Here is a 15,684-nt window from a genome sequence, read left to right as displayed (position 1 = left end):
GTGTTTTGCGACTGAAAGACCAGGTTCGAAGCAGGTGGGAAATTGAATGCACACGGCGAAGTTAGCAGTCAGTCTCATCAGGGCACTCGTTAGGGAAAGAGTTCTGGGTGTTGGACCACTCCGCACTCCGGCTGCGTTCGCATCGGTCGTAGAATCACGGGAAATTGGTGTCCAGGGCCAGTAGATAAAGAATAGTAGACCCGCGCGAAGATGGCGTCTCCAGCATCCTTCGTCAGCTACGACAGTGATGGCAGCGAAGTAGGACCGCTCGCTGGATGGACGGCGTTGAAGACCCCCCCCGATCACTACTGACACTTCCGTTTCGCTCTTCACTTTAATTCGCTCCGCACAGAACCGCATTTCTTCGATGCAGAAGCTCGGCAAGGGTGAGCCGGTCGACAACGATGAGTTCGAGATGTGGATGAAGTCGAAGCAGCTGCTCAAGCCGGATGACCAGCTCGACCTGACCGAGGCGGAACTGGGCGAGGACATCCCGAAGCTGCTGTCGACCGAGAACCGGCATCTCCCGCGCAACCTGGTCGTGTACGATTTTCGGGAAGGCGCGTTCCTGCCGGTTCCCCCGCCCGAAAACACCATCACGCTGCTGGAGTTCGAGGGCACCTCGATCCACAAGGACACCGATGAGGCGAAGGAGCAAATCTCGCGCAAAGGAACTGACGGTAATCACACGAAAAATGTGTTTTTGGTTCTCTTGATTGTCGCTATGTAAATGCCGCCGGAAGTAAGCGCCGGAAGTGTGGTCAGCGAGTTTAAAATCTCCGTTCAATATGTTGCGAGCTTTCGACGGCGAGCGGCGAAGTGTTGATTGATTCACGTAAAAAGAGTTTTCGCTGCTAAAAGCAGAAAATACTGTGGACATGCTGTTCGGAACGTGAGAAAGGAGCGTTTTTCGTGCATTGGTCCCATTGGTGGAGTTGAAAACTTTTCCTTAATCTTAACCGCTATCTCCACAGTTGCTTCACCACCGCACCACCACTGTCAGGGTCCCAAATGGGACCGGGGTCGCCCTCTGGGGTCCCTAGGGGAAAGAGAGGCGAATTATATATTTTTAATATGCAGTGCCAATGGAATCTTGGCACGACAGACTGCCGCTACACATGAAATAACACGGAGCGGAGCGGCAAAAAAAAAAAACGGACGAAAGACACCGTTTAAACATGACACAGACAAGTGGTCAGAGCAGAAGGGCTGATGGGTCGCACCGCGTCCAGGGGTGGCACGAAAAGTTAGGCATAGTTTGGAAAAAGTTGTCGCCCGAGTTGTGTTTTGCGACTGAAAGACCAGGTTCGAAGCAGGTGGGAAATTGAATGCACACGGCGAAGTTAGCAGTCAGTCTCATCAGGGCACTCGTTAGGGAAAGAGTTCTGGGTGTTGGACCACTCCGCACTCCGGCTGCGTTCGCATCGGTCGTAGAATCACGGGAAATTGGTGTCCAGGGCCAGTAGATAAAGAATAGTAGACCCGCGCGAAGATGGCGTCTCCAGCATCCTTCGTCAGCTACGACAGTGATGGCAGCGAAGTAGGACCGCTCGCTGGATGGACGGCGTTGAAGACCCCCCCCGATCACTACTGACACTTCCGTTTCGCTCTTCACTTTAATTCGCTCCGCACAGAACCGCATTTCTTCGATGCAGAAGCTCGGCAAGGGTGAGCCGGTCGACAACGATGAGTTCGAGATGTGGATGAAGTCGAAGCAGCTGCTCAAGCCGGATGACCAGCTCGACCTGACCGAGGCGGAACTGGGCGAGGACATCCCGAAGCTGCTGTCGACCGAGAACCGGCATCTCCCGCGCAACCTGGTCGTGTACGATTTTCGGGAAGGCGCGTTCCTGCCGGTTCCCCCGCCCGAAAACACCATCACGCTGCTGGAGTTCGAGGGCACCTCGATCCACAAGGACACCGATGAGGCGAAGGAGCAAATCTCGCGCAAAGGAACTGACGGTAATCACACGAAAAATGTGTTTTTGGTTCTCTTGATTGTCGCTATGTAAATGCCGCCGGAAGTAAGCGCCGGAAGTGTGGTCAGCGAGTTTAAAATCTCCGTTCAATATGTTGCGAGCTTTCGACGGCGAGCGGCGAAGTGTTGATTGATTCACGTAAAAAGAGTTTTCGCTGCTAAAAGCAGAAAATACTGTGGACATGCTGTTCGGAACGTGAGAAAGGAGCGTTTTTCGGTGCGATTACACTGGCAATGCATTACTGTGTCCGTCCCGGCAATACTTTCATTCAATATGCCCAATACTTGAAGAATACAAGATAATTAAAAGCTGATTAGTGTTGAAAATTGATAAACTAAGTTTTGAACTAACTTAACTAACTAGGATCACATATGAATTTCGATTGTATGCCTGTTGAAGGGAATATCCGGGTGATTTGCATTATCTGTAATTCGAACCGATTCGAGTGTTCAATGGCATCAAGAGTGTTGCCGGTGTAATCGTGCCTTAATATACCTTTTCTATTCGTTTTGTTTTCACTTTGCATGGCTCGTCAATGGCATGATATAAACCATTTTTTTCAGTTTTCTAAAACATCCGCCTTGACAGACCTTTATTAAACACAGATAACTTATTTACCAGCAGTGGGCTGGAAACTTTCAAGCATGTACAGTAATAGAAAGTGAGGGCAAAACGGTACGTTGGTTCGCTCGTCAACGTCGGACGTGCCAAATTCGACCGCCAAATGCATATGTGTCCGTCGAAAAAACGAGGGAGAAAGTTCACATTCAAGTCGAGCAAACACAATCTCTTAACGACAGTTTTGACAGCATTTTTATGATCCTTTCTTCACCATTTCGTTACCTATATTGAGCCATAAATTAAAAACGTATTAAAAAACTTAAAAAAAAGTAACATGTGAAGAAATGGGAGATTCGGTATGGGCTTTCTCCCGCGTTTGCAGCACTAGTGTATGGTTCTGGTTCGTTTAGATTCTCACAATGTCACGTGAATTGATCATGTTCCACACGTACACACACCCACACAAGATACACCGAAACAAAACAAAACCCTTTACATACGTTTAAGCTCACCCGATCTCACTTTAACTGCATGATGAACATTACGAACATAAAAAAACTCCCCGAAAAGAGTTAAACGTCACGCTGGACAAACCGAAGGAGTCTCTCGCCGAAGACCAGGAGGAACCGAAAAAGCCCGACACACCGGAAACTGGTGATGGCGAAGAGGGTGAGCGGGACGAAGGTAAAATACGACTTTTCTTCCCCCCACAATTTGTCGCTACCTCGTTGACTTCCGTTTTTGGCTATTCTCCTGTTTACTATATCGTAGTGTGTATGAAAGTAATTTGTTCTCTATCTGGCAACGTTAAACAAATAACCTGTAACCTGTAGGAAAGTATGACCGTATGATTGGGTATAGTTTTTTCGACTCCTTTTTTAGCCCATTTTAGTTGAATGTAAATAGAGCACAACCGTAGTGTATAAAGTGTAGTGTGTCTATAGTGTCAGAGTGCAGTGTCTATAGATAGTGTACACCAGATGGAATTGTATTGCTCTGCACAGGTAATGTACATCTTAGTAGCAAGTGCAATGATTTTTTGTTCTGCCTGACGTTCCTCGTGTGCTTTGCATGTTTCGCTAATAAAGTCCATTTTGTAGTGTTTAAAAGTATGTAGCAATCAACAATTTTCGGTTAGTGCTATTCTGAAATGCAGTGCCATCGAGAGAGGACTGACCAACAACAGAACTTTGCTAAATTAATCAACTCGATCAGATGTTCTTTGTAAGGTACTACAAAAGTGCAGAGGTCGCGATGTAAAAACTCTACAGTATGGCAACAAAGTTTCCGTATTGAAGCTATAAAACTAGAACAACAGAATTGTTTTTGAATCCAACATCTGGTTTCGATATTTACATGAATGCTCCTTAAACCTTCCACCGTCAGTGTTTTCCAAAATGCGTCCTTGAAGCTTTTCTTCTACAGGGTGGCAACGTGAAAGTGATACACTCATTCGAGTGCTCATCGTTTTAATTTTTACAGCTATAGGTCCGATCTTTGTTTACTATTTGCAAAAGTACTATGTTATAGTCTATTCATACGTGATAAAGTCATGATAAGCTTGTGTTTCGTTCACCAGAAAATTGTAATGGATTCTTAAAGAGAACAAATCAAAATCTTGCATCTTCAAAACATCACAAACATTCAGATATGGAGGAAGCTGTCACAACTGAACTTGACCAGATTATTCGTGTACAGGACCATCAAACGGTTCAAGGAACCTGGTACTGTTGTCCCCAAAAAGAAACCGGGGGAACAACGGGCTGTACGGACTTCAGGGGTAATCAAAGCGGTGAAGGAGCGTATTCGACGAAATCCGGCCCGCTCGGGAAGAAAAATGGCACGTGAGATGAAAATGAGTCACACCTCCATGCAAAACATAATCAAAAAGGATCTTGGATATAGCCCTTTTAAGAAACAGAGGATTCGTGGATTATTTCTCAAAAATATTGCCGACAGGTTTGCCAGATCTCGGATGCTCTTGAAGACGCACGCTGCTCACAAGATAATTTTTTCGGACGAACAGTTTTTACTTCAGAGGCAACTTTGAACAAGCAAAATGATCGTGTCTATGGCGGAAGTCTTCGTGATGTACCAGCCGAAAAAAAGCTTTCAACAGTGTTCAGATTTTTGCTTTCAACAGGACTCAGCACCTGCGCATAAAGCATTGGTTGTTCAGAAATGGTGCAAACAAAATTTGCCATGTTTTATCAGTTCCTCTGAATGGCCCCCATCGTCTCCAGATTTGAACCCACTCGACTTCAGTATTTGAGGACACATTCTAGGAAAGTTAGACGACGTAAAGCATATGAGTTTGGACACTTTACAAATCGTTTAGTCAAAATCTGGGATGAAATGCCGAACGAAGTCGTGCGTGCGGCGTGTGATGTTTTCGAAAAGCGACTTCGGGTCGTAATCAAACAGAAAGGCGCAAGATTTGAATTGAACTAAATACATTGTAACTTTACTACTGTAATATGTTATTAAAACTGCAGGAAGTGAGCAAGATTTTTTTGTGATTTTTATGACATAATTTAAGTGTATCACTTTCACGTTGCCACCTCACTGTAGTTTTCAGTCCCATGGTGCTGAATCGATCGAAAACGGCAGATGATTCAACACACAGAATGGACAGTTGTTGATGGATAAAGTCTTTTCGATCACTTGATAATGTTTGGGGTCCATTTCCTGAACTTTTCCATTCGTCCCTGCCTTCCGTCGTTGGACTTCACACTCGTTCCCTGTTCTTTTTCGTTTCTGAATACCCGGTCTTAATGTGCGAAAATCTTTTCGCAAGCTTTTAGCGTGATTTCCAAAGTTTTTGTAGCCCAGGCGTGGTTGTGGCGTGATTTAGAAACTTAGTGGAAGTTTTACGAAGCGTGTTGCCTTCCGGCGCTTGGACAAAATGAGCTAAGAAAATCAAATATTCAATTTTGAAAACGTATTGTAACGGAACTTGCTGGATTATCTCTACATAGTTTTGAAGGTTTAAATCGGCTAGATAAAATTGAAAGTTGTTTCTCGTTGCTTTGATACTGGAAATTTCTTGCCACACTGTGTTTAGTTCAAGCCATTTAGAGTACCACAGTTGCATAACCTTCACGATGGCTTGATTGGCGGTGGATCCGAAAGTTCTTCCATAGATCTTTCCGCTCTTTTGATCCTCGCAAGCTCTTGGTGCGCCCCGCGGTGCTGCAGTGCACTCTAATGCTGCTCTGGTGCTACCGAGCAACTGTGTATTTCCTGTTTCAGATAGCCTTAGAGAGCCTTCCGTACTTGTTGATGGTTTTTCGTTTACCCCGAGAGCCTTTTTCTTTTCGCGTATGTGCGTCGTCCCGTGCCAACGATGTGGGTCGCCGGTGTGATAACGTTCTGTGGTGTTATCTGGGTGTTGTATCTGTAGTTACTTTGTTCCTTCTCGCAATCTTTCCCGGGTTCCGACGCAGATGAAGCTGACGGGGAGGGCGAAGGCCAAGAGCAGGAGGAGGAAGTGCAGGCCCCACAGGAGGAGGAAGCCCCGAAGAAGAAGCTAACCAATCAGTTCAATTTCTGTGAACGTGCTGCCCTCACCATCGCGAACCCATCGCGGGTAAGTTGCCGCTCGGTGAAAGACTCCCTGAGGGTAGTCACCACTCAAGGGTTTGTCGGTCCACAGTCGGTCGATACGCAAACGATTCCGCCGCCCAGATCGACGCACGGGGCCAGCGTGCTGCAGTGGGTCATCTACGACTCCTACATCGAGGACTACGCTCAGCAGCAGCGGGAGAAGGAGCGCGAGAAGGAGAAGAAGCCGGGACTGCAGCGCCGCGACGAGAAGTCCCGGAAGGACGAGAAGGCCAAGCAAGCGGAAGAGTTCAACAAGCGATACCTGCAGGCGTGCCAGATCATCGAGCGGATGGTAAACCAGAACATCTACGACGAGATCGCGCAGGATTACCGCTACTGGGAGGATCCGTCGGACGAGTTCCGCGAGGAGGAGGGCACCCTGCTGCCGCTGTGGAAGTTTTCGTACGAGAAGACGAAGAAGATGTGCGTCACCGATTTGTGCTTCAACACGCTGTACTACGATTTGTTCGCCGTCTGCTTTGGCACGCGTAAGTACCGGGTGACCACCGAGCGATGACTACTGACACACTTTAACGACCCCCAAGAATGGGGCTGCAGCATTTGCAAACGTCCGTGTAAGGACGGAGGACCACACTCGGGCGAAATTTTCACACAAATTTACTGCATGGAATCAATAATACCAGAAATTGATTGAAATGTTCCGCCCGGTACGTCGAGGTGTCCACCGGCGGGCTAGAGTCGGACGACGACGACGGCGAGGACGTGACAAACATTTGTATGTTTTATTGCTGCCAACGTAGCAGTAATTCCATGCTGTGGAACTGCTCGTGACCTCCCACTGGCTCATTGTGTCAGTGTTGCTGCCCCCGCCGCCGCCGCCGCCCCGTACTTGGTCGTAGGTACTTCCGAACACGGAGATGCTACCGAAACATTGGTATGCACGCCTTCAGTTTGTTCCATTATTTATGACTCCATTACGTGCTGCGGTAGCATGTTTTGATGTTCGATTAGACCAATAATGCTAACGGCGAATAAGGATGTGGACTGCGGGAAAAGTTATGCAACGAGATTGCATCGAAGTTCGAATTGTTGAACTACAAAAATTCATACTTGGAACTCGGCAGGGCAGGTCGGAAACAATTCAATTTTCTCGGTGACAGCACGGTGTGGACACTGCGGGGCACGTGATAGTTGGTGATAATTGGCAAACATGTGGCTTCATCCGAGGCAACCGAGTAGATGTCTATACTTCATTTAATCATGATTTGTTGCTCTCTTCGATAGTTTAATTAATTTGGATGTATTCGTGTAATGCGTCGTCTGTGGCTGCCTTAGTATACTAGGCTGCTCATTAAATTCGGAGCCTCGACAACAGAGAGCGCTGCTACGAGCCTGAGTTTTTTGTGATATTGGTACACTCTTCAAATGAACGTATGTGAAGTTTCATTTCAATCGGTCGCTTAATTTTTTGATGTTTTTTTTTTACAAGCCATTCAGTATCGACATGTTACAGTATTTTTTACAATGGAAAAAATCAAGTATGTGCAGTGATTTAATTTTTATTTTTGGAAGGTTTAAAAGCCAAGAAAAATTATGAACGAATATTGAAAGTGTATAAGGACTCTTCACCTTTAATTAGGGGGTTAAAAGAGGGTTTTCTGAGTTTAAACATGGTCGTAGTAGCCTTTAAGACGATCCATGTCAAAAACGTGAAAAAAGGCACAACACCTCAAATCGTAGAAAAAATACAGGATATCGTTTTCGAAAATCGTCGAACCACTGAAAGAGATTTAATATAAGGCCTAGCCATCTCATTGAGCAGTATAACCAGTATTTTGACTGAAGTTTTGAGTTCTTAAAAAATGTTTGCAAAATGGGTGCCGCATTCGCTAAAAATGGAACAATGCACCCAGTGCAACAAATGGCAAAAATCCATGAATTAAAGTTCAAATTGTTGGAGTATCCACCCTATTCACAAGATTTGGCCCCTAGCGACTTCCATCTGTTTTCAAACCTAAAAAAAATCCTGCACGGAAAGCGGTTTTCATCAAATGATGACGTCATAGCAGCTCTAAGGAATACTGTGACGTGACAAAAATACTGTCGATACTAAAAGGCTTGTAAAAAAAGTAAGTGACCGATTGAAATGAAACTTTCCATACGTTCATTTGAATAGTGTACCAATATGACAAGAAAAAATTAGACTCGTAGCAGTTGTCGTATCGTAGCCCTCTGTTATCGAGGCTCCGAATTTAATGAGCAGCCTAGTATTTTATGCAATAGTCACATTTTTCTATCCCAATTTATAAGATAAAATGGCGTATGAAAATTTTTGTTATAGTTTTTAATTTACTTCTTATACGAACTTTTGTGAACAGTTCTGAACGGTCTCAAAGAATTTTGTTGAGAACATCGAGAAAAGTTACATTTTTTGGTCGACCAGACGTATGTTCTGTAATCAAGAACTTTCCGTCTCAATTCTACCCCAGCAGAGACATGGTCTGCTAGAAATGCAATTTATGAGATCATGAAATGAAAATGGCTTCACAATCCATTAAGTCGCTACCATGTGTCGTGAGGGGATGGCATTTTCAATTGTGTCCACGCTATGAAAAACCAAAACCGAGCGAGATGTCGGCCACGTTGGTCTACTGGCGGCGGGCCTCATCTTCGCGCGTGGTCACTCTGAAGCTCTGTTCTGAACCACGCCAACTCTTGACTGCCCGTTCCGGCACATGTCACGAAGATCGTAACAAAAAATTGCCGTCCCGTTGCCGTAAATCGATTCCGTTAAAAACTGCGAACAACGACCAACGCCAACAGCCCCGTTCACCCCGTTTTGTTCCCCATGTCAGAGGTTTATATGGATCCGGAAAAGAATCGGCAACCACACACACTCGTCTCGTCGATGCGTTCTGGAGCACCTACTTTTGGGCGGTTAGGCGGTCCGCGGGTCGAATGGTTTCCAATGGTTTGGATCATTGGCGGCCAATAAAAGGGTAGTAAAAGCTCAAATTAATTTTACTTCTGGTTTTATGACACTCTACACATTTTCGCTGCGGTCGGTCACGCTTCGTTCGAACTAATAGACGAACGAACGCCAAGTCCATGAACGTCCGGGATTGGGGGGGTGCTTGCTCGTGTGTGAAAAAGAGAATCGAGATATTGAATCAAATCACTGCACGGTTACACGTGGCCTGCAATCTTCGCGTGTCGCGTGGCCACGTTAGCACCGGCGTAGGTTTGACTCTTATGGCTTTTCGTGTTAATTACATTTCGAATCGCAAATCACGTAATTGCTTCAATATTTAAGCTATCGCCAGAGTGAAGTGAGTGGTTATTATTCATTGGAAGTATCTCTATCTCAGCAATCGGTTTGCTCTTTTTAAAATTTTAACATAAAATTTAATGTTCAATGATGCTAAGAATTGAGCATACCGAACCTGACAACTGCAACCGAAAGACCATTCCACGTGACCAGTCTATCACCTAAAGCAGTGGTCCCAAACTCATATTAGCATGTGGGCCGTATTGGAAAGTAACAGCTAGTCAGCGGGCCGTACGACATAAAGAAATTTTTTTTGATTGAATTTTTTGCACTTTCATTTGATTTGAATTTGAAATAAATCGTATCGGTCACTTCTGTGCCGGCAGCTGAACCGATAAGAACATTTTCTTGTGATTTTTTGCTGACTATCCTGACTAGTATAACGTAATTATACATTCCGCGGACGTGGCCGCGGCACTATGGGAAAAAAGCGTTCATAAGTCAACTTAAAAACTGAGGGTTTTAGGCATATTAGCCTAACATAGATAAGTTATCTATGACAAATCCGTATTTTTAGCCTTCCATGTTGCGTTGATTTCGAGAAATCATTTGTCAAAGTCAATAAAGTGATAAAAATTGCTCTTTAAAACCAACTTTTATCAGCTACGTTAACGCGATCGTTAGCACAGTCTACCTGAATACCTAATATACCTGTATTATACATCATTCGAAAGGCAATGAATCCTTCTTTCATATGAAATAATCAAACGTTTACGGTTTGCATTGCTGGTACATTTTTATCGGGAAACTGTATAAAAAAAAACTAGGAAAAATACAGTTTTTCAACTTTGGTAATGCAGCAAACTTTTGGCGGGATTTGACGCAACTAAACTAGGCATTACAATCAAAGTTTAAGTAATTTTAAACTATTTCCAGTGTATTTTGCTGGCATATACTTGCCAATTCATCCGCTAGGCTTATTTTAAGAAAAAAATCGTGAAGGATAAGGAGGCGCCTGGTCTCTGGTTGCAGAATATTTACGCATTTGCAGGGCATTATCCATTGAAACATTTTGGTGCAATGCAGATTGCATAACCTAGGCGTTTAGATTGTGCATTAAAAGATTTTAGTGTCATTAAAATTGCATAGCTCAGGCGTTTCAAAACCTTAAAATAACGAAAAAAGCTTATTTAATATACTTGGACGCGTGCATTACACATAAAAAGTCGAATTTAATCAAAACACATGCAAAGAAAACAAAAACGTAAAAAAAAGTCTATAGATTCTTCCTAAAAACAAATATGTCCGCCTTTCCCATAAAAAATCCCTACTGTGCGCGGGCCGCATGCGGACCACCAGTTTGAGACCACTGACCTAAAGCAACCACAATACACTAACCATAGATAATGGATTACCGATTAGCAATAGACCAACACGGAACAAATGCGTTCTACTCGTGTTTTCCTCCCGGATATCGTCTTTTCGTCTTTTCAGTCGTACAGACGCTTCAAAACTAAAATCACTATTGACGGGATAGCACCGTAGACGAGAGTTATTTTTTAATTCGAAAACTGGTCTAAAAGGAACGCTTCATGCTCCACAACAGACGGAATTTGGTGTTAAAAAATGGATACAAAAAATTAATGTGGATTTACTACTTTTAGTGGACTTCATGAAGCAGAACGCGGAAGGTGCCGTCTGTTTGTTCACGATCAAGAATCCCTCCTTTCCGGACTACCGCAGTGAGTAAGCGTGCTTCGTGTGCATCCTTCGCAACCTTCGCATGTCACGGGTATCCGTCCTTTCCGTTGCAGTTGCCACCGAGAGCGGGGCTATGTGCTGTGACATACACCCGAAGTACCCGTACCTGATAGCGATCGGGCTGTACGATGGCAACGTGATCGTTTACAACCTGCAGGTGGGCACCAAGGATCCGGTCTACATTTCGCACGGAGTCAACGGCAAGCATGCCGAGTGCGTGTGGGAGATCAAGTGGGGCCCGGACATGCAGGACGGTGAGATCAACTTCTTCTCGGTGTCGGCCGACGGAAAGGTCTTCAACTGGGTGCTGATGCAGAACAAGCTGGCCATCACCACGATCATCTCGCTGTTTCTCGACATCGATCAGATTTGCGGCCCGGACGGCAGCGCGCTTCGGCTGAAGGGATGCGGCACCTGCATGGTGTTCCATCCGCACAACACGGAAATTTTCCTTGTCGGCACCGAGGAAGGCTACATCTTCAAGTGCAGCACGGCGTACAGCTCCAAGTGAGTTCGGAAAGGGAACCAAATTAGCCCCGGGATTGGCTCCGATACACGCTTCATGTCGGTGTCCTGCTACGGTCCAATGGGGGGATTATGCGGGTTAACGTCTCACTGACTTCCGTGCTTTGTTTCTCTTTCTCTTCGGTGTCCTGTTTAGATATTTGATGACCTACTATGCGCACTACTTGCCCGTCCACCGTATGGACTACAATAAGTTCAATTCCAATATCTTTGCCTCTTGTAGCGGCGACTGGAGGGTGAAAATTTGGGAGGATATGCGCCCGTAAGTATGCAATTGCTCAGTTGCCAACGTTCGATAATAGAAGCGCCTCACTCTCTCTCTCTCCTTCCAGTGAGCCGTTGTTCATCTTTGACCTCGGGTCGTCGGTGGGCGATGTGAGGTGGGCCCCTTACTCAAGCACCGTTTTCGCGGCCGTGACGACCGAGGGGAAGGTCTTCGTGTTTGACCTGAACGTGAACAAGTACAAAGCTATCTGCACCCAAGCGATCGTTTCGAAGCGCAAGAACAAGCTCTCCCGGCTAGCGTTCAATCAGAAACTTCCGTTCATTATCGTTGGCGACGATAAGTAAGTAGTTTGAACTTTTGCTGCGCCGGTGAAGGTCCTCAAGGGACCATTTCGGGAGTAGATTGCGGGAAAAATAACGAGGCCACTTTTCATCTTGTGTCTTGTCTCGGAAAAGTGTAGAATGTTCCTAAAAAATGGCAACTTTTGTCAGCACAGTCAAACGGGCAAACCTCATCACATAAAATAAGTTTAATGTGCCAAGTAATCCCGCCTGTGTCGCAATGTTTTTCTTCAATTATTTAGCTAATTTATTTTTGAAACTTGCAATATTAGTTGACAATTGGAAAAAGAGTTTACTTTTGATTTGGAACCGTGTCATAGAGTCACTTGAATTCGTCACAGAGTGGGACCCGGGAATCTACAGAATGATTTAATCTTGAGGCATCAAGGAAGGAATCAAGCGAGGAAACGAGAACGAGTCCAACTTGTCCTAGAATAACTCCAACGGCTGTTGAAAAAGTCATTATGGCATTTCTTTGTCGAGGTCTAATATTTCACCGAAAGATAACGATTCGCACTAAACCTGTGCCCATGAGAGAAGTTACTCATTCAGTGCCGTATGTTCTCGATGCCGGTACATAAAGCGTTAGTCAAACGGTTCTTCCGAACGCTCTTCGTGTGTAAATAATTTGTTAACAACTAACTTACTTTAAGCATAATTGATAAACATAAGCCTCCCGCCATAATCGACTTGACGGGCGACAACGCACAACGATGTGCGATACTCATCACCGCGCCAGGAGGGACCATTTATCAAATCCTTTAATTAAATGGCTAACGATGATTGATGTTAACATTTTCCGGGCGACTTCCTTTCTGCTTGAACCTTTGCCATTAAGGCTTCCTTGGGATGTCATTGGGCTTCGCCTCGGAACTGGAATGGCGCACGCTGTATGTGGTATTGCGGTGCGTTCAAAACTTTTGACTTTTGACGACGAAGGCTCAACACCAAAGAGGATTTCTAAGATTTGAAGTGTGTTGTATTTTGTGCCAGACGGACGTTTTGGCGATGCCTTTGCGTTGGTCATTTGAATCAATAATAATAATCATCAATAAAACAAATAAAGGCAAAGAATGAGTATCTTAAAAGCAGGTTCCAAGCGAAATAGATTACTGAGGGTAAACAATTTAGAAGATTCATTTTGGGTTTTCGTCCACCAGAGGGAAGGCTCTGTTTGTTTTGCTTCTATTGACTTCTGCATTTCTGTCAAGCGGAAGATTTATCGTTACCATTTATCATTCGCTACGGTCTCCTAATAACGAAGAATTTACACATAATGCTTTCTAGATGAAGGAGCGATTTTGTCGCTTTTCTTTCAATTACGTCAATTTCTCTCCCAGGTTGTGCCAACGGCATCCATTTTTTGTTGGGCACGATTCCGCAATTTACATCTTTGCGCTTGTCCTTTCTTTCAGGGGAACGACGATCACGCTGAAGCTCTCGCCGAACCTTCGCATCAAGACCAAGATGGGGAAAAAGGCGGGCGTCGTCGATCCACAGCTGCTTGAAAGCCAGAAGCTGGACCGTTTGCTGTCGCTCGTTCGAGAGCTGCCGGAGGGTGAAACGGTGAAGGAAACTGTGTCGACCGTTGCATCAAACTAAAGAGGCCAAATTGAAAAGCGTTGTTAAACCACTGTGCTGTGGAAAAGGATATTTTTGTGATTTGTTGGAATCTTGTGTGTCTTGTGCTGGAATAAAACATAACAAAGGCCCGATATGGGATGGATATTTCCGTCGAAAGGGACTAGAGAAAACATAAACACAATGCGATGTGCTTTCTCGGAGTTTATATATTCAGCTCTTCATCGTCGCTACTGTTGAGAGCATTAAGATGGTAACTATACAGTGTTCGGTAGATTAAACATATTGGAAAGTTGCTTAAGTTTTTTTCAGTTCTAACATGGCGAGCATGATTTCGGGTGAATGTAGAAAGTTTTGCCAAGCAGATGATTGATACTCCTATTCGTTTAATGACAACGGTTGCAAAATACGACATGAGTCAATAGACCATTTAATTGGCATCAAACTTTCTATTACTTTTGCCCCTAATGCAGCAGTTTTCAACAGAGATTGGTGTTTTCTAAGAAATAAACCTTGATGATCGCCTAAAAGGGTACTGTAGGTCGAAATATCGACGGTTTCAAATGTACAAGCGTGGAGCTGGGTAATGTACCATATTTTTTTTAACCGTAGAATCCTAGCGCTCTATATTAGGGAGAGTCTGCTATATGAACAATCACTATTCCTTTAGCAAATGGTTCTACCTATGTTCCGTTGGACTCTAATTGATTACGGTGTTGCACTCACATCGAACTAAATTAATGTGTATCCGAATGCGAGCAGCTGATAACCGTAACGTTTGCTAGTACTAATTGCAAAACACATCAGTAAATACTATTGCTATTGCTCAATCCTAGTTCTACGTGGAACACCGGCTAACAGTTTGATAGGTTGTGCTATTATCTCACTAAATCACATGTCGAATGTTGAACAGGATTAAGCTAGTGAGTTCGATAGATTAAACAGCAGCTCCATATTCTATTGATTCTCTGGGATCTTATGTGCCCAGTACTGTAAGCATCCGTGGCTAAAACAACGGTAATGGGCCGAACAGTGTGAGTTAGACTATGCCAGTTTCAACAAGATACAGGATACAGGGCAATTTCAAAACTTTGAAGCTGGCCAATAATGGGTCGCACATTGGTGTCGTTTACGTTTCACTTGCAGCGTTGCAATCACAAAAACTACCTATTTACACAAGCATCTAAGCGTATTTATCACTTGCCCTAGCGCTACCTACTGAACTCCCCACTCGGCTACAGGCGGCTCATCACCTATTCCGGTCCGTCACCGTGGTCATTGGTCGTATCACTTTGCGAGTTGCTCTGGTGTCTCACTTGTCGCTTTACTTTACGTTTTTCACCTCCAGATACTCTATCACATTGTTGGGGCACATGATGGGCTTCCCGAGGAACAGGACCGTCGACATGGGGTGCAGGAACTCGACCGAGAACTTGCGCGCCTTCCAGCCGTAGAATCCGTTCGGGCGGACGAGCTCACCGTTGGAGAGATCGAACGGCAGCAGGTTGACGGCAATGGCGTTCGTTTTCGAGAACTGCACCCGAAAGTAGTGCCCGTCGGTGGCCTTCAGCCAGTGGAAGCCCTCCTCGTCGGTGTACGGTTTGGTCTGCGCTTTGCGCAGCGCCACCGACCGCTGGATGTCGTCTCCGTTGATGCTGAGATCGATTTCGTACGCATCGCCCGACAGCGTCTTCTGCTCGATGGCGTTCTTGAGTGCGTAGTTGTCCAGCCAGTACCGGATGCCCACGTTCTCGAACTCGTCCCGAACGTGCCGGAACGTGGCCTTCAGCTTCTCCATGCAGCAGGGCGGCGTGTGGCGCCCCAGATACCGGTAGAACGGCCGACCGTTGTGGACCTGCCCGATGCAGCTCTTCG

The 15,684-nt window shown here is 45.2% G+C and overlaps 2 protein-coding genes across 2 annotated transcripts in view; one reads left to right on the top strand and one right to left on the bottom strand.

Annotated features, from left to right (window-relative positions):
• Positions 1–1,492: 1,492 nt before the first annotated feature.
• Positions 1,493–13,830, top strand: LOC128272995 (dynein intermediate chain 2, ciliary). The gene is made up of 10 exons (XM_053010898.1): positions 1,493–1,540; positions 1,635–1,962; positions 3,111–3,224; positions 5,987–6,129; positions 6,196–6,634; positions 11,040–11,117; positions 11,190–11,643; positions 11,798–11,923; positions 11,994–12,227; positions 13,644–13,830. Exons 1-10 carry the CDS (start codon positions 1,493–1,495, stop codon positions 13,828–13,830), a joined length of 2,151 nt encoding a protein of 716 aa, XP_052866858.1.
• A 1,303-nt stretch (positions 13,831–15,133) lies between these two features.
• LOC128270587 (uncharacterized) overlaps positions 15,134–15,684 on the bottom strand; it is a 10,973-nt gene continuing 10,422 nt past the window's right edge. The window contains exon 3 of the mRNA XM_053007998.1: positions 15,134–15,679. Coding sequence (XP_052863958.1) covers positions 15,134–15,679 — 546 coding nt within the window. The remainder of the gene's footprint in view (positions 15,680–15,684) is intronic.

This window comes from Anopheles cruzii, chromosome 3, assembly GCF_943734635.1.
Source record: "Anopheles cruzii chromosome 3, idAnoCruzAS_RS32_06, whole genome shotgun sequence".
Taxonomy (NCBI): Eukaryota; Metazoa; Arthropoda; class Insecta; order Diptera; family Culicidae; genus Anopheles; species Anopheles cruzii.
The sequence above is the reverse complement of the archived record's forward strand: the minus strand, read 5'-3'. Positions and strand labels throughout refer to the sequence as shown.